The following is an 18,854-nucleotide window of genomic DNA, read 5'->3' on the forward strand; positions in this document are numbered from 1 at the left end:
AGTCTTGTTTGGTTTTAAAGAGACTTTTCTAAATCAGAGTAGTAAAACAAGAGGCCACAGTCGCTTCTTACCAAACTGCATCTCATGCTTTGATCAATCCTGCAACATTCAGGACCCAGCAAAACAAGTCTTCCATTACTCTTACATCTTACTTTTCAAAACAAATTCAAGATATCAGCTATATTTGTTTAAGCTAGGAACAATCCCAAAAAACTCTCCCTACTGACACCGCCAGTATATAATAATTACTCATGAGAATACATTATTTAACTTTGCTAGAATAGAAAAATACCAAATGTTCAAATTGTCAGATATAGTGAGAATTGGGATCGTAACCACTCTTACTACATCATCACACATCTTACTTTCTACTCTCAAACTTATTATGACCTTTCTGCTGGGGTATTAACTGATGTCTGTAAAGCTTTGCAGCCTTGACCTCCTAAAGGCCAGTGAAACATCTCTCCATCCTCCTTAACTATGTCTTCTACCTAGTGACTGATGTTTCACACCTCTAATGCACACGGTTACCCTCCTTATCAAAGTCTTGATGCTTGTCACGTATAATGCACATGAACCGATGTATAATAAATGCTTTACACTTTGAATTTATCACGACAACTTCACCAGTTTTATCTTTATACAGTATCATTATAGAACTACCTGTTTATATCTATCCTGGATATCTGCTCAAAATCTGGTTTGTCCAGTCAAACTTTCCTGGTCAAAGAAACATTATGCCAGGAATCTGACCACTTCTGTTACCTGTCCACCTACGTTTAATACCCACCGCACTTTTATTTGGGCAATCAATCTAGTGTATATTAGTCTGTCCAGGTCTTCAGTGCCAAATTGTTCTTGACTCTTTCCTATATCAGGCCCTCTCCCTAGCTACCAGTAACTAGTCCCTCATGCAAAAGGAAATAAATTCCCTGCCAGCAGCAAATCTCTCAGTCGCTCATTTAATCTTTAAGGAACTTTTTCCCCTGTATCCCATTCTTCAGCACCGCTCCACTGACAACCTAGGACAATCGCTTGGAAGCCCTTCCTGACCAACAGCCATATTTTTGTATTTTGCTCAATGCATATCAGAGTGAATAAAAGTCTCATTTACAGGATTTTAAGGTAACCAGGCAGACGTGGTATTCATATCCTAGCAAATCTCTTTGCATTACAAAAGTTTCCCCAAGCTGGTTTTGAACATTTATCATTTTAGACTCATGCAGCCATGTCTTCAACATGCACTACAAACTAGCACATGGCAGAGTAAAAAAAACTGTCCCACATACAGCACTGCTAGCAACAATCATCTGCCTGAATTTTGTGGTCTAAATGTAAGCTATCACCTTCCATCCAACAAGTTCTCTCTTATATGTTCTTCACAAGTCAATTTTACTAAACAGGCATACTAACTGATAAGTTAAAATACTTTAGAGATTTAGTTACCCTTACTTAATAAAATGAAGTTGACTGTCAAATCGCAGACTAGGGATACACTTAATTGTCATCCATGTTCTTCTAAACTAGCTTGTATCCTGAAAATTAAACAGTTACTCACTCAACATGCTGAATAGCTCTTGCTCAGTGACTTGACCAGATCAGAAAGATTTCTTTCCAGGTTTAACAAAAACTATTGTGTTATGCACAAAGATAAAGGCTTTTACCATGAGATCAACATGCATATCCAACAAATTCTGTCAGGTTGCATCTACCACTTGCAGGGACCCCATGAACACCCGCTGCCATCCAGTGTTTACCAGCCAAGTATGAAATTAAAGTAGATTGTCAAGCATTTTTTTGTCATGCATGCTTGTATCTGTGTCTGTGTGTGTGGCCTTGATCGAATTTTCAAAAAGTCAAATTTCTTATGCTCGAAACCATGTGATCAACTTTTTTTTTTTTTTTTTTTTTTTTAAATTGATAGACTGTACTGAGATTGTGATACAGTGAGGATCAGAGAATGTGCCTGTTTTCCCAAATGTAGTGTGTTCTTGGAGTTGGTGTGTGTGTGTGCGTGCGTGTGTATGGGTGTGTATATATGTTACATATATATTAGCAAGGAGTGTGATGGTGCAGAGGGGTTTGCACCCCCCCCCCCAAAAAAGAAATTCTGCTATTTTGTGGAGATTAGACATTTAAAAATTCAATAGTGTAAAACAGATACACACACAAATTTATGGGTGATTTAGACTCACCAATCCACCAACCTCATGCATTCAGGATGTCGGAGGAATGCTAGCATGTGTTTGGGATGACAGTGGAATGCCCGTCTATAGTTACATCATTGGGATGTGGAAGGACTACACCACTACATATGACCTTCTAATAAAGACTCTAGACAGACTAGATATAAAAGCAGGACAATGGTAACCCTTACTGGCCTCCCTTTCTAGTTATACAGCTTCAGAGAGCTGAAATATCACCTTATCTCCTGCTACTTGCCCTTTTACAGATGTTAGTGAAGAGCTTACTAAAGTTAACAGGAAGGCCATCCTCCAAAGCCCTTCAAATGAGAAGAGCCATTCCACCTTACCAGATACTTTCTTCACGTTCAGGCTCAAAATCAACAAATCCTTATTCCTTTCACTCTGATCATTCATCAAAGGGACGTGCTCAAAATATAACATCAAGTATGTGGTCCTTCACAAACCCTGGTTGATCTGTACCAATGAAATCTCAAAACCACCTGCCTATTCTAGCGGCCACTACTTCCATTAACTTGTTCACAACTGTGGTTTAAACCTGGCGTGAGTCTGCAGGAGGATAATTACAGGAGCACCTTCCCTTCCTTAGGAACATCAGTCATTACTACCCTCCTCCACAATGAAAAAACCTCATGTTCACAGAGAATTTTATTTGCATGGTAAACCTATGCATCAGTTAATCTAACACGGTTCCCTTCAAGAACAAATTTACAGGTGTGCCACCATACCCACAGACCTACCCTTACCTTGCTTGGGCCAATACTTCCTTCTGTTCCTCCATCATTACTAGATTCATCAGTGCATCAAACAGATGATTCTGTTAAAGTAGGTAATGGGATATGTCCCAAATTCCATTAGATTATGCAATGGGATATCTCCTATATTCAGTTAGTCTCGATAATAAGATACTGCCCATATTCCGTCATCCTACGTAGTGGGTTTCCACCAATATTCCATTAACCTAGGTAAATGGGGATCTCAAAATTTCTTTGCAACTATTGGCAGTTTGTGCTGTTTGGCCTTCAGATTATGTAAACCTAAATAATCATGAAAAAGTACATTTCCTAGTTTCTCATACAAAATGATTTGTTCCAGTCTCCTCAGACTTGCACTCTCTCCCTACTTTTTGTCACTTAACGTTAGTGCAAACTATACCTCCCAACCTCTTGATGGAAGAAATCTGTACAAAGGCCCAGAAATAGGGACAAATTTTAAATATTGCTCTTATAAATTTAGAAAATTGCTAGGGTAATAGCGTTTATGTTAACATTCACATTATGTAAATATAAATAATCATGAAAAAGCTTTACATTTCATAGTTAAGTGACTGGCTCCTATAGTTCCACAGCTCTATTGAACTATTTGACCAACTACTTAACAGTTACCCTATGCTGCTAATTTTTTTTTTTGGTACTTGCGTATTATCGCAACCAGATATTCGCAGTAATGCAGGTTGCTTCCCGATGAGTAAAGTGGTGCTGATAATCTATTAAAAGGCATAGAAAAGTACAGTTTTGTACCTACCATAAATGTAGATGTTCGAGTGCTCATACAGCTGCAGTCATAACAGATGGGTTATCCTGCCGTCAGGCAGGTCCTCGGTCGGCCGAATTCCAAAGTCTAGGTCCGGCGTCGGTTGTCGTCGCTTCTTCCCTGACGTCAGCGCGGCAGGGGTGTAAAAGAGGCAGCTGACGCCATTTTCTTCAGTTTTTCTTGCCCCAGATGTCAGGTGCCCCCAGAAGGAAGGCAAACATAATGTTATGCAAAGATGCAATGTTGATAAATCAAAAACAGTAGTTGCAAGCAAATACACCATAAAAGAATACCCCAAAAAGGTTATATGAAAAGTGTTTGTCATAAGGCCTGTCCTAAAAGGGGATGAAGGAAGGGAAACCTGGACTGCAGCTGTATGAGCACTCGAACATCTACATTTATGGTAGGTACAAAACTGTACTATGTTCATCGTGCATACAGCTGCAGTCATAACAGATGGGTAGAATCCCAAAGCTAAGTAAAGGTGGTAGGCACTAAGTGGAACTAGGAGGGGCTAGGATGCCCTGCAGGACTGCTGTGGCAAAGCCCGCTCTAGATTTTGAGTATAGTGGGAGGTGATAGTGCTTGGAGAAAGTGTGCACTGAACTCCAGGTGGCTGCTTCCAAAATGTCCTTGGTAGGGACTCCCCTGAGGAAGGCTGCAGAGGTAGCTGTGGCTCTGGTGGAGTGGGATCTGATGCATGCAGGCACAGTTTTTCCATGAAATGAGTAACAAAAGCGTATGCAGTGGGCTATCCATTTTGAAATTGTCTGTTTGGAAATAGCCTTTCCTTGAGCACCTGCAGCATAGGACACAAAGAGTTGCTCAGATTTCCTGAATGGCTTTGTCCTGTCCAAACAGTAACAAAGTTGTCTGTGAATGTCCAAGGAATGTAGTAGTCTTTCCCCTTTGTTTTGTGGATTAGGATAAAAGGTAGGTAAGTGGATAGTCTGATTCAAAGCTACACTGGATACTACCTTTGGCATAAAGGTAGGGTTGGTTCGTAAGGAAACTCTGTCCTGATGGAAAATGATGAATGGTTGCACAGCCATGAGGGCCTGTAGCTCAGAAACCCTGCGTGCTGAGGTGATAGCCAGAAGAAAGGCTGTTTTCCATGACAAGTACTGTAACTCTGTTGAAGAAGCTGGCTCGGAGGGAGGAAGGGTCAGCTTTTCCAATACGAAGTTGAGGTCCCAAGCAGGGACTGGTGGTTTCCTTGAGGGGTTTATATTCTTTGCCCCTCTGAGGAACTGCCTTAAGAGAGGATGAGAGAATAAAGGAGGATCTGTGTTGTATTGTGCAGAAATGGCTGAAGCGTGGATCTTGATGGAGGAGAAGGAAAGTCCATTGTTTAACATCTCAGCTAGGTACTGTAAAATTTGAGGTATATTTATTACCCAAGGATTCTGTCCCTTTTCTTGATTCCAGACACAAAATAGTTTCCATTTGGCAGAGTAGGCCTTTCTAGTAGAAGGTCTTCTGGCCTCCAAGATGACATCCTGCACCTTCTTGGAGAGGAGAAATTGTTGGGAAATCAAGGAATTCTCCATGCAGCTAGATTTAGAGTTTTGAAATGGCTGTGAAGAGTTTTGTAGTTGTGCTGGGACAACAGAAGAGGAACTAGAGGTAGGATCCATGGTGGGGAATGTGTCGGGCTCTTCAGGAGCGGATACCAGTGTTGTCTTGGCCAGTCTGGCGCAATGAGAATCATTTTCGGCCTCTCTGCTCTGGCTTTTAATAGACCTTTGGGCAGCAGAGGAAGAGGCGGGAAGGCATAGACTGTCAATGTTGCCCAATTGAAGGAAAGTGCGTCCACTTTCCAGGCCTGTGGATGATAGGTCCTTGAACAAAATTTTTTCAACTGGCAATTTCTGTGGGTAGCAAAGAGATCTATGTCTGGCTGTCCCCATGCCTGAGTTATCTTTGTGAAAACTTGAGGATGCAACTTCCATTCGTGTGGATCTGTCATATTTCTGCTTAGGTTGTCTGCCAGTGTGTTTTCCTTCCCTGGCAGGAATTGTGCTTGTAGTTGAATTTGCAATTCCAGTGCTGTGTTCCATAGGGTCATGGCTTGCCTGCACAGGGGGTATGAATGAGTTCCCCCTGTTTGTTTATGTACCACATCACTGTGGTGTTGTCTGTCCTTATCAATAGCTGGCCTGGATGCAGTAGGTCTTTGAAGGTCATAACAGCCTTTTGCACGGCTAGCATTTCCTTTTGGTTGATGTGAAGGTGCTTCTCTTTTTGTGCCCATTTTCCCTGAATGCACTGATCTGTCATGTGTGCTCCCCAGGCGTAGTCTGAGGCGTCTGTTGTGATGATATGAGTTGCTTGAGGTACACAGAAAGGAAGACCTGTGTTTCTTTGGCAAGCTTGAGCCCACCACATAAATTCCTTTTGAAGGCATGGAATGAGTGGTATAATTGCTTCCAAGCTGTGGCTGTGTTGAGACCATAAGTGTTTTAGGTACCATTGAAGTTTCCTCATATGCAGCTTTGCACATGGGATTAGTAGGATGCAAGATGCCATGAATCCCAGAGCCTGCAGGACTTTCCTTGCAGTTAGCCTGGTCTAAGTTGCCATTTTTCTGAAGTATTGAGACAGTTGCCCTTGCTTGTCTGGCGTGAGGTAGGCCATCTGGGTGGTTGTATCCAAGCTGGCACCCAGAAAAATTATTTGTTGAGAGGGTATTAGTTTTGATTTCTTTTTGTTGACTGTGTATCCCAGGAAGTTCAACAGTTTTATTACAGACACCAAGTGCTGCAGTAGTATGTCCTTGCTGTCCGCTTGGATCAGGCAGTCGTCCAGATATGGGTAGATTTGTATCCCTTGTAGTCTGCAGAAGGCGATTACTGATGCCAGGCATTTCGTAAACACTCTGGGCGCAGTAGATAAGCCAAAGGGCAATACAGAGAATTGGTAATGGGTTGAACCTGCAAGAAATCTGAGGTATCTTCTGCAATCTTGTCTGATAGGGACATGCAGGTATGCCTCCTTGAGGTCCAATGTTACCAGCCAAGACTCCTTGCCCAGCATGGGAAGAAGCTGCTGTAATGTGAGCATCTTGAATTTTGGCACCTGTAGATATGTGTTCAGGATGGATAGGTCTAAGATAGGTCTCCAATCTTTGTCTTTCCTTGGTACCAGGAATATTCTGGAATAAAACCCTTGACCCTTGTTCTTTTGCAGGTACCTCTTGAATTGCTTTCATGTCCATGAGAGCTGAAATTTGTTTTTGTGCCTCTGCCCTTTGATTTTGTGGCAGGTTTGGCATGCCTCTCAATTTTGGAAGGGTGTGAAATTGGAACCTGTAGCCTCTGTCTATAATGTCCAGAATCCATTTGTCTTTTGTAACAATATACCAATTTTTTGAGAATAATGTCAGTTTTCCGTCCAAAGGTGCTGCCATTAAAGCTTTGCTTGGCAGGTGTAGGGGGAAGTCATTGTGTCTGTTTTCTAAAAGACTGTGATCTATCTTCTCCACCTCTTGGGGTTGGTGCTTGCCACTGTCTGGCTCTGAAAGATCCTTGAGGTTGCCCTCTACCCCTTGGACGCCTGTATCTGCCCCTTTGAGGTCTGTCCGTGGCTGGAAAGGACCAATTTTTTGAAGGTCAGTTTCTGCTGAATCGTGGAGGCTGTACCTGCAGGAAATCTTTCACTGTTTGCATTGATTTCGCTTTTTCCTCCATTTTCTTTAGCACCTCCTCAGCTTTAACACCAAACAATACATCTTTTTGAAGAGGTGCATCTACATAATTTAGTTTTGACATGATCTGGTAAGGTTTGCTCTTTGAGCCAAGTATGCCTACGTATAACAGACCCCGTAACAGCAGCTCTACATGAGGCCACTAAAGCATCAAAACCACACTGCAAGGTATGTTTACCCACTTGCTCTGCACTATGCAACAAATCCTGCAACTCTTTTAAATCTGGTTGTTCTGGTTGAGTCATCTTGCTTTTCAGCTGAGATATCAAAAACTGTTGATATAACATATGGAACTGACAGTTTAATGCCCTCATGGTTAAAGTGGCCGAGGTGTACACCTTTTTCCCCCACCTTTCTAAAGCTCTGGAATCTCTCTCTGAAGGTAATGGGTTTTTATAGAGGCCTTAATTCCCTTGGGACCCTGTGAAATTGTTTCTGGGTCAGCAGTATGGCTTTTATATAGGAAATGGTGAGAATCAGGAACCCGGTAATACCAGTCTGGTGTAACAGGAGCTGGAGGCAAAGAATCAGGATTAAGGCTGGCTTGTGTATACACATCATCCAATATATCTAAAACAGGAGGGATAGCCAGAGGCCTATGCTGGGGGAGCAGAAGAAATTCCCTGAGCCTTTTCTTGGAATCTGAGTAATCTTGGCCTTCCCAGTGAAAGTGTTCCCTCAATGTATGCAGGGTTTCCCCAAAAGAGAAGTCCTCAGGGGGGGGAGACCGAGGGAATAGACTCCTCTGCATCAGAGTCTTCGAATGGAGAATAGGCATAATAATCCTGGTCCTCAGATAGTTCTGAGGTAATAGAAGCTTGATCTGAGAAAGGGTAGTCTTCCTCTAATCTGGGCCTTTTGTCAGAGGGGGGTTGAGAACCCCTGATAAGAGTAATCAAATCCTCAGCCATTTTAAGCATCTGTTTTTTAGGCATGGTGCCTTGAGAGGGGGTCTGAGGAACCTGTTTTTTGGTTTTCATGGCTGCTTTAGATTTAGTGAAGGCTTTAATAGAGAAGGAGGAAGGCCTGAAGACCCCTTGAGAAATGGCAGGCCTGTCTAAATTCTGAGTTTCCCCGCCAGGAGTGGCGTCGGTATCTGTAGTAGGAATGGGGGCCGAGGAGCCTGCGATCTCGGGTACTGAAGACACCGGTAATGCATTGTCATCAGTACTCAGGGGCTGCGTAGGCGCCTTGCTGAGTACCGGAGAACCGGTAGTCGGCCTTGGCGTGGTTTCAGTAGGTGGTGCGGACCTCGTATGTTGGTCCTTATCTTAGCGTTTTTTGCTCAAAACTGGAGTCGGAGTATCCGACGACATAATATAATTGAATTTTTTGCCAAAAAAGTGAAGGGCGAACTCCGCCCGACGCTTAATAGTGCACTTGTTGAATCTGGCACAAAAACGGCAGGCCGAGACGTCGTGGTCTGGGCCTAAGCAAGGTATACAGAAAGAGTGGAAATCCTTATGCGGTATTTGCTTCCCACATGAAATGCAATTATTAACTTTGTCTGACATCGGTCTGAGGCAAGAAAAGTTTCCCCAACGGGGTACTTAGCTTTCAAGAAGACTTCGGCTGAAATACTTTCGTAAATCTCAGGAGCTGGCCGACCGGCACTTGCGAACTGCTTCTGCTTCGGGCACCGCGCGGCAAGAAAGACTGAAGAAAATGGCATCGGCTGCCTCTTTTATACCCCTGCCGCGCTGACCTCAGGGAAGAAGCGACAACAACCGACGCCGGACCTAGACTTTGGAATTCGGCCGCCTGATGGCTGCAGCTGTATGCATGATGAACATCAGTGTTTTCTTTACATTTCTTTGTTTGTTTAGGCAGTTTTATGAGTTCAACATCTGAGAAAGTAATACTGCAATGTAGGTTTGCCCTTTACCGCCGCATGTCAGTCAGCCTTTCTCCTGAGAATTCCACTATTGCAAAATAAAACCATTCAAAGCAGTACTATCTCACGGAGAAAACCACCCTATAATCACCTATAAATATCAACCGATATCATCCATTCTGAAAACCTTTAAGTGTTACTGCAATTCTGTCTTAAAATTTTCCTTTCATATACCTTCCTTAACTTTTGAAAAGGTTTTCAACTTTAATAAATACTTTACCTGAAACAGTTTGCATGTCTCATTGTATTTCTATTAATTATTTCATCCATACAGTGAAAATACTGAAGAGGTACAGCTACAAAATAGTCCATTCCACATGAGGAACAGCAGCTCAGCAAATTGAAGAAATTATTCAGAGCCAGTTGAACTGTCCGTGTGAACAGTACACAAACAAAGGAAGAAAACGTTCTTGCTGTCAATATGTTAAACATCTTACGCTAATTCCCACACTCCTTTAAACCCATCATATCTATTCACGCAACCGTGTTCACTGTATTCATTGCCCAACGTCCTTAAAGTATGCTCCACACAAACCTGATTTTTATCCCTTATTAGTCTTTCAAACCCATCACCATTACAGAGGACTATTTAACAGTTAAGCAAACATAAGTAGGCTTAAAAGATGTTGTTTGACAAAATCAAGAGCAACTATCACGCAAGTACCTTTTTTTTTTTTTTTTTTTTTTTTTTTTTACAAAAGTGTTTCTTATTGTTGTTTAATGAACTATACTGATGTATTCTATCTTTTCTTATCATATTTACTTTGTATTCCTATGAGATAATCTGTAATGTATATGTGCAATGTGTATGATGTATTTGCATTTTTCTGGAGCTTTTCTCCCCAGGACTCCATTGAAAACGGGCTCCTTGTGGCTCAATAGACTATCCTGGCAGACAAACTGCAGATAAATAAATAACATGCATTTTGTGAAGGACATGAAGTCTGCAACTCAAATGTAGGTCATTATTTAATTACTTCAATCCTCAGATCATCCCAGTGATTTACTAGAAAACCAAAAATTCTATGAGGAACAGACCAAAAATAGGATGCAAAAATCTGAACAATCTGCAAAAATCGGGATAGTTGAGTAGTACGATGCCAACATTTTTTTGGAACAGGTAGATATTTTCAAAATACAGCCCCTAAGAAATACCTTATCTACTTTCTTACTCAAACATTCACTCTGCTTATCTTCCGCTTCCTCTTGTTGTGTCTTTCAGCTTTTCCCGGTTAGGGGTCGCCCCAGCGGAACTCCGGTCCGCTAATGATTGGCAGTAGATTTTTACGTGCCAAGTTGCCAGCTCTGATGCACAACCTTTAACGAAGGTACGCCCATTCACGCATGTCTCCACACAGAAGACGCTTTAGCTGAGAATCGAACAGGACGTCTTACTGTGAGGCAACAGCGCTACCACAGCACCACCACCACAGTCTATCTTCTGCTTCCTCCAACAGTCTTAAAACCCTACTACTCACCATTTCTAATCCAACATTGTAGTTATTGTACCGGATTGTCCTGCTCCTAATAATTCTTCCATTACTCCCACAGAACAATATACTGTTTTACTACTCTCAATCTCTTAATGTCCTCCCAAATGTCAGTCATACTGCCTACACACCAGACTGCCTCACTTGAAAAATCTCCTGATTCTTCTATTTTACCAGTTTCTGAAAGCTCCCAGTTTTTTTTTAAATAAAGCACTACAAGATCCCAGCCTCTTACATCTCCCTTACATTTTAAGAGCAGCATCCTACATCACATGACCCGAAATCAATAAGGAGAAGGATCAACAGGTCATCATCCCAGCATGCTCCTGTGTTAAACATACTACTACAGGAGGTCTCATGCCTCCCTGAAAAATATACACAATTGCTTTGAACTTTCCACATTTTTATGCACTATAATTAAAGGCACAGGATATGCTTATAAACATTTCTAAATCAAAGGAATCCTGAAATGCTGAGACCCTCCACTTACATCTGTGGTTTTAAATTACTACATTCCAAACTCCCATTATAGGTTCATAGGTTCATACTAGGCTATCTGCCCTAGGGCATTTATAAGCCTAGCCAGAGTGTGTATGGCTTTCGCCACCCATTTTAAATTAATTTTGCTATGCCATTTTTCGAGGTTAGTATACTGCGCTTCTGTCTAACAGTGACACAGAAGTGATACCCTGGGTAAACCTACGATCTCCCATCCACTCATCAAGATTCCTCTTGAAGAGAGTCAATGAGGGACTCTGCCTAACCTGGACTGGGATTTTATTCCAGAGTGAAGGGAGCCTCTGGGTTATGAATCTGTCCCTCCAGCATGTCCTATTTATTTCAGTGCTGAGGTTCAAAGTCCCTCGAGCGCGTAGCTCGATGGGATTTGGATTTTCTGAGGTGCAGCATGTCCATTAATTCCGGGTTGGACATGGCTTTATAAGTCAGGCACAGATCGCCTCTGAGCAGGCGGTATGCCACTGAGTAGAGCTGGAGTTTCTTTAACCGGGCAGCATACGGCATCTGTTTGAGCCCCTTGATCCTCTTGGTGAGGTACTTTTGGGGTCTTTCCAGTTGCTGCAGGTGTCTGGTAAGGTACATCCCAAAAGGGGCATTGTACTCAATTATGGGCCTGATGAGGGATGAGTAAAGAGGCACGATGACCTCCCCTGATCTAGATGTGAATCCCTTCATGATTAGGTGGGCTATATAAAATGTTTTTCTAACCACTTTGGCCACGTGGTTGTCAAATGAGAGACTGCTATCAACTTGGGTCCCCAGGTCCCTAATTACTTCTTCTGTACTTAATGGATTACCACCCATGTGGTAATTTGTGGGCACTCTGTTTTTGCCAAAGGGGATGACTATACACTTTTTGGCGTTTAGCTTGAGGCCATGGCTCTGGCACCAGTTGTCTGTTTCTATGAGGCCCTTTTGGAGGATGCTTGTGTCAGCTGGAGAGTCTATTATGGTGCCCAGTTTGCAGTCATCTGCGAACTTGGTCAGCCACAGTCCTTCCATGTTGGCCTGTACCTCCGAGAAATATATACCGAACAAGAGAGGTCCCAAGACTGAGCCTTGTGGGACGCCACTTGTAACTGGTTTGGAATCTGACATGGCTCCAGCTATTCTAACCATGTGGGTTCTGTCCTTGAGCCAGTTTGCAACCCATCTAGTGACATAGGGGTTTATATTTAAGCTGGTGAGCTTATCTATAATGCCAGTGGGGTATTGTATCGAAGGCTTTTGCGAGGTCCAGGTAGGCTGTGTGGACCACCTTCCCCTTGTCAATGGCCTTGGTGACTGTTTCAAAGAAATTGACCAGGTTTAAGAGGCAGGATCTGCCCTTAACAAAGCCGAACTGGGTAGGATCCAGTGTCTGTAGGTCCCCAATATCTTTATTTATAAGGTCCATGATGATCCTTTCCATAGCTTTGCAGACCAAGCTAGTGAGACTTATGGGGCGATAGTTTCCAGGATCCGTTGAGGCACCACCTTTGTGGAGAGGGAACACTGTTGCTGTACGCCACTCTTTGGGTACATATCTTGTAGTAAGGCTGAGATTGAACAGTAGTTTTAGGTTTGGGTTTAGCTCTTCTTGGAGTTCATGTAGGACGCAGTCCGGGACACCGTCTGGTCCCATTGATGCTGTGTTTCTTGCTTTGGAGAGGGCAGCTCTTACCTGAGCATCTGAGATGTCAGGGGGGCAGCACTATGCTGGGATAGATATTAGCCCTTTGGTGGGAGGGGAAGAGAAGTTTGCGCTGAACCTGTCAGCTAGGATGTTGGCAATGTCTGTGGGTTCGTGTATTTTTGTCATTTTGGACTAATTCTGAGCATATCTGGGAATTCCCACCCAGGTTCCTAACATAACTAAAGAAAGCCTTGTGATTATCCTTAGTGTCCTGTGCAATTTTTCTCTCGAAGCTGGCCTTAGACAATTTTATGAGTGCCCGTAGTTTTTGCTAATACTGATCAGAGATGCCTTCCCTTTTGGGATTTTGCTCTGTCATGTAGTAGCTTCCTCCTTCTATTGTATAGTTTGTTTATGGCTGGGGTCCACCAGACAGGACGTCTGCCTTTGGAGGATTGGGTCTTGGTTTTATTTGGGATTGCATGATCCATGCATTCCTGAAGGTGTTCATAGAATGCGTTTATAAAGGATTTTGTGGTCTGGGCCGTATTATCCAGAGGCCCGGGGGCTTTGAAGGATTCCACCTCGGTTTTGAGGAGTGTGAAATTTGCTTTAGAGAAGTTTTTCACTGTGGTTTTCTGGGCAGGTGTGGGGTCGGGATGTGAATATCCAGTGAGATTAGTTTATGGTCTGATCTTACCAGTGAGGGATACATTTCTGGTCTGGAGCATAGAGTCCCCATGTTGGTGATGATCAGTTCCAGTATGTTTTCCCCTCTTGTGGGAGTGGTAACAAGTTGTTCCATAGCATTTGAGTTTATAAATTCTAGGAACCTTTGGGCTAGGGTGTTGGAGCTAGAGTAATGCTCCCAGTCTATGGTTGGGTAGTTGAAGTCACCCAATATAATGGTGTTTGGAGAGACCTTCATATTTTCCAGTGTTCTCAGGAAGGCAGAGTGGGGTTCCTGGGTTTGGGAGGGTGGTCTGTAGCAGGCTATAAACTGGAAGGCAGTTTTACCCACTGTTAGTTGCACATGGATAGTCTCTGATGCTTCGTGCTGTGCCACCAACCTGGAGGTGTGGGTATCTTTGGCGAATATTGATACTCCCCCTCCTTTTGTGGTTCGGTCCAAGTTTTGGGGCCGAAAAGCATAGTATGAGGTATAACCTGGTAGTGCTGGGGTGCTCTCGAGAGCCTTGAACCAGGTTTCTGTTACTGCACAGATATCGATGTTCTCCATGCTAAGGAGAGTTTCGAGTGCGTGCATCTTGAGGTTTAGACTTCTGGCGTTGAGTAGCATTACTCTTAGTTTCTTATCCCTTGTGATACCTATGGAGGTGGGTTTGTCTTTTGAGCCTTGCCTAAAAAAGGCACTATGGGTGTAGTAAGAGCCTTTGCCAATATCCGAAAGCCCAGGGGTGACAGGTGCAAGCCGTCCCTAGCGAAGCATCGTGGCTTGTCGAGCATGTCATCCCAGGCTGACAGGCATTGGATCCCCTTTGAATGACACCAATACTTAAGCCAATTGTTGAAATTGATAATCTTGTCTTCATACTGTGGCATCATTCTTGGTGAGGGTAAGATGCTACTCAAGGTCAGGGTCATACCGGCCTGGGCTATATGCCCAGAGAGCTCCTCTATGTCTCTTTTCATGTAGTCCAGGGAGGTACGTCTCAGGTCATTCACACCAGCATGGACAATGACTGAGTCATATTTGTACTTGCCTTGGAGTGACCTGAGTGCTTGTGTTATGTGGCGGATCCTAGCACCCGATAGGCAGCTCACCATGACCTTCTCCTTGTTCAGCCTGGTGAGCGGGACGTCAGTGTGCCTGATGATAGAGTCACCTATTACAAGTGTATCAGGTGTGTTGTTTAGCCTTAAGGGCTGTGACTGTTCGGCACACTGGCTTTGTGAGCTATGTGTTGCATGTGTTTTGTTTTGGGGTAGCGGTTGCTTGGGTGTCTGCTTTGGAGGTCTCAGCTGCTTAGGCAGATTTTTATTTAGAGCCTCCAAGTATGTTTTTGTGTTTATGTGTTTGGTTTGCTGTCGTGGTAGGTCTATGTGAGACTGGAATTGTAGTGAGTGTGGTTTCCTTCTCCTCCTGACTGGTTACGCCAGTACTGAGTTGAGAGAGCTTAGCCTCCAGTTTGGCTATATGGTTGCATCTCTCACATGTGTTGGAATTTGTTGGGAGGAGGAGAGGGTTGTCTGTGTACATTAGGCAGTTGTAACATTGCCTCAAGATTCCCAGGTTCACCAGCTGGACCGGAGAGGAGATTGACAACTGACCTTTGGACATGCTAGAATAGTATTGGGAATTCCTTTATAATTGAAAAAAGGGCCAATGGGGAACAAGTTACTCAAGGCGAGTTTGTGAGGGTGTAGTGCTTTTAATTTTTTTAGTGCTGACTTATATAATTGCTTTAGTGAGCAAGTGCTAGGCTTTAGCATATGAATAGGGTGTTTATTATGAGAACTAGATCAGTTCCAAGGCTCAAACCCAAATAAGCGGCGCTGCTCGATGAAGCGCTATGCACAAAATCACGCAAAGCCACGCTACAGCGGGTTTTATACAGGCGGACTTGAAAGAGCTAGAAATTGGCCCAAAACAGCCAACAGACTACCAGATTCCTGTGCTGGGAACACTCCTCCAGGGACAGATAGCCTGCTCCAAGCTCCCCACTGCCACTGGTGAACGAAGAAGCCTCCCTCTATCCAAGAAAGGAAATGGCAACACAGGAACTTTCCAAAAGTACAGAATACAGCAAAGCCTGTATTTGGACTACTCTAGGTCAGGAAAGATGGGAAACAAGGATAACTTTTTTTTCTTTTTTGCAACAAACAGCAGGAAATTGCAATAAATATGTAACACAGGCTAAGCACTTGAGTGTGTAGCCTCAACAAGTAAATGCAACAAACAGGACAAACTTTAAAAGTGCAGGTGCAAAAACAACTTTAGACAGTTTAAAACAGTTCAAGAAGCAGAAATATTTGCAGTTTAGCTAGATCGGACAGTCGCCCAGGTAGTAGCAGGAAAAACACTTTTATCAGGTTAGCAGTCGCTCTTTTAGCCTCTCTGCTGCTAGCACCACTCTGCAGGACCACGAGGAGCTTGGCTGAGTAGTAACAAGCACAAAAACCTCGCCAAAGCGGGTTTTATACAGGGGGATTTGAAAGAGCTAGAAATTGGCCCAAAATGGCCAATAGACTACCAGATTCTTGTGCTGGGAACACTCCTCCAGGGATAGATAGGCTGCTCTAAGTTCCCCACTGCCACTGGTGAACAAAGAAACCTCCCTCTATCCAAGAAAGGAAATGGACAACACAGGAACTTTCCAAAAGTCCAGAATACAGCAAAGCTTGTATTTGGACTACTCTAGGTCAGGAAAGATGGGAAACAAGGATAATTTTTTTTTTGTTTTGTTTTTCTTTTTTTCAACAAATAGCAGGAAAATGCAGTAAATATGTAACACAGGCTAGCACACTTGAGTGTGTAGCCTCAACAGGTAAATGCAACAAACAGGACAAACTTAAAAAGTGCAGGTGCAAAAACAACTTTAAGCAGTTTAAAACAGTTCAAGAAGCAGAAATATTTGCAGTTTACCTACATCGGACAGTCGCCCAGGTAGTAGCAGGAAAAAACACTTAGGTTAGCAGTCGCTCTATGACCCCACTCTCAAGACTCTTTAGTATTCCTTCTGGTCAGTAACTTAATGGAGCATACAAATTAACAATATGTAGCACAAAGGGCTGACCAGTAGCCCCTTACTGCAACAAGTCCACTTTCACAATCTTGCAAAACATTACCTGATAGACTTTCATAATTAACAGTACCACTCCCACCCCTTTGTATCACTCCTCTGCAACTACCATAACATCCCCTTCAACCAAATTTTACCAACTTAACGGTATGCTCTTCTTGGTTCAAATGGGCATCATGTAATGCTGTAACATGAGGACTAGCTTTCCTTATAATCGTAACTTCACATTTTGACTGCATTTCTGTATCCCTTTACACTGCATTAAAATAATTTAATTCCACCACCGCAGTTATGGTAGTTTACTCCAGTATCACTGCACTGCATGATTCTCACTCTTGGTGACAATAGCTTACTCTGAAGTATTTAAAATAAGTCATCACTCCTTTGCTGGATTCCCCTAAGACAGTAACCTTACCACATCAGGTGAAAGAACCATGGACATCTTTGTTCACTTCTGCACTACTTTGTTTTTATAACATGCAGCAATTACTGCAAGTTATTCAAAGATGAGATTGAACCATCAAACAACCTGCAAGCTAGCAATTACTAATGTGGTCCTAAATATGTGCCAAAAGAGTCAGCCTGTCTTTAAACAGTCATAAGTACACTTGAACTGCAGTCCACTTTAATTTCTCTATGAACTCAAAAGGCCAAATGAGAACAGCAGCACATGGTGCAAAGTTGATAGCTATAACATGAACTGCCGTTCCACTTGACAGTCATCTCACTGTAAGTAGATTATTAAACGTGAGTTATAAACATACCTTTAAAGGCCTCTGTAGCACCAGGGGCATGGTTTTTGTCAGGATGAAATTTTAGCGCCAACTTCCGATAAGCCCTCTTTAAATCTTCGTCAGTAGCGTCTTTCGATACTCCCAGGATCTCATAATAACTCTTGCATTTTTTAATACTAAGAATAAGACAGAAGAAAGAGTAAAGGTTAGTCAGCAACTTCTTTTGCAATACAGCTTTTTTCTTGATGCCATCTGCTGCTGATGCTAAAAAAAAAAAAAAAAAAACCTGCAGATCTCTCTGTACTTTGCACACCTCAAAGCATGCCCAAAGTAACAGAACCACTTGTCACAATACACATACCTCTGTGGGTCTGAAAGTACTGACATGCAACTATTAAATGCGCTAGTGACCCACCAAGAGGGAGCATACTGCTCCAGCGACCCAAGATAAGGAGAAGGGGTCCATTGCCCATGTTTTCCCCGCAAGATGTCCTGGAGCAAAATGCTTTGAACTGATAGTTCTAATGGGAGGAAAATGTATCTGTGGACTTCCAGACTGGACAATCTTTAGGAAAAACCTCTGTTCAACGTCCATTCGTGGATTTATGATCATGGTCTGCTCAGATGATCTGCCAAGTTGTTCTGTTCTGATGGAATGTGAACTGCTTGGATAAAGGACATTGCTATTCGGTACAGCCTCTAAGTCAACACTAAGCCTGCACAGGGGGGTAGGATTTTGTGCCCATCTGCTTATTTACATACCACATATAATAGTGTGGTTGTTTTGTCTATCTAAACCTAAAGAGATCCTGGGAATCACAGGTGATGACTGGGGGCCCATGATCAATGCTTTACTTCTTTTATGTTTACATGTTTTTTTTTTTGGGCTTTTGACAAAACTCCTTGTATTTTCAAACCTCCATAGCATGCCTCCCAGACTATGTCGGAAGCATCTGTTGTGACACCCTGAAGACTTACAGGAATTTAAAAAGGAACTCCCAGGTTCAAGTTTATTTTTATTCACAAATGCCAAGACAGGCATAGGAAAAGAAGATTTATAGTGTTGAACCCACACACACTTTAGGCACCACTTGATTTTCCTCTTGTGCAGTCTGGCAAAAGATGACATCTGAATGGTGGATGCCATGCATCATTTGGCTCCTAGGTTTGTCAGACATTGAAAGATGCCTGTTAAGAATGTAATAGTCAAGGGAAGAAAGGCCATTGTTAGAGAAGATTTGAGCTGAAAACCTAGGAACACCAGAGAATGGTTCTTGGTAAAATTTTGGGTGAATCCCAGATTCTGAAAGAGACTGACTGTGAAATCGGAAGCCCTGAAGAATTTTGAGAGAGAGAAGTGGGTTGAATTAGAAAGTCATCCAGGTTTTAAGGGGA

General features: G+C 42.9%; 1 protein-coding gene across 2 annotated transcripts in view; it reads right to left on the reverse strand.

The window, feature by feature from the left end:
- DNAJC18 (DnaJ heat shock protein family (Hsp40) member C18) overlaps positions 1–18,854 on the reverse strand; it is a gene marked incomplete at its 3' end in the record, with an annotated part of 495,263 nt that overhangs the window by 286,831 nt on the left and 189,578 nt on the right. For both annotated transcript variants that reach the window (XM_044068998.1, XM_044068999.1), the window contains 1 exon segment: positions 17,490–17,635. In XM_044068998.1, the coding sequence (XP_043924933.1) occupies positions 17,490–17,635 (146 nt within the window).

The sequence above is a fragment of the Protopterus annectens genome, chromosome 4.part0 (assembly GCF_019279795.1).
Source record: "Protopterus annectens isolate FY-2018-M chromosome 4.part0, PAN1.0, whole genome shotgun sequence".
In the NCBI taxonomy this organism is placed as follows: domain Eukaryota; kingdom Metazoa; phylum Chordata; order Ceratodontiformes; family Protopteridae; genus Protopterus; species Protopterus annectens.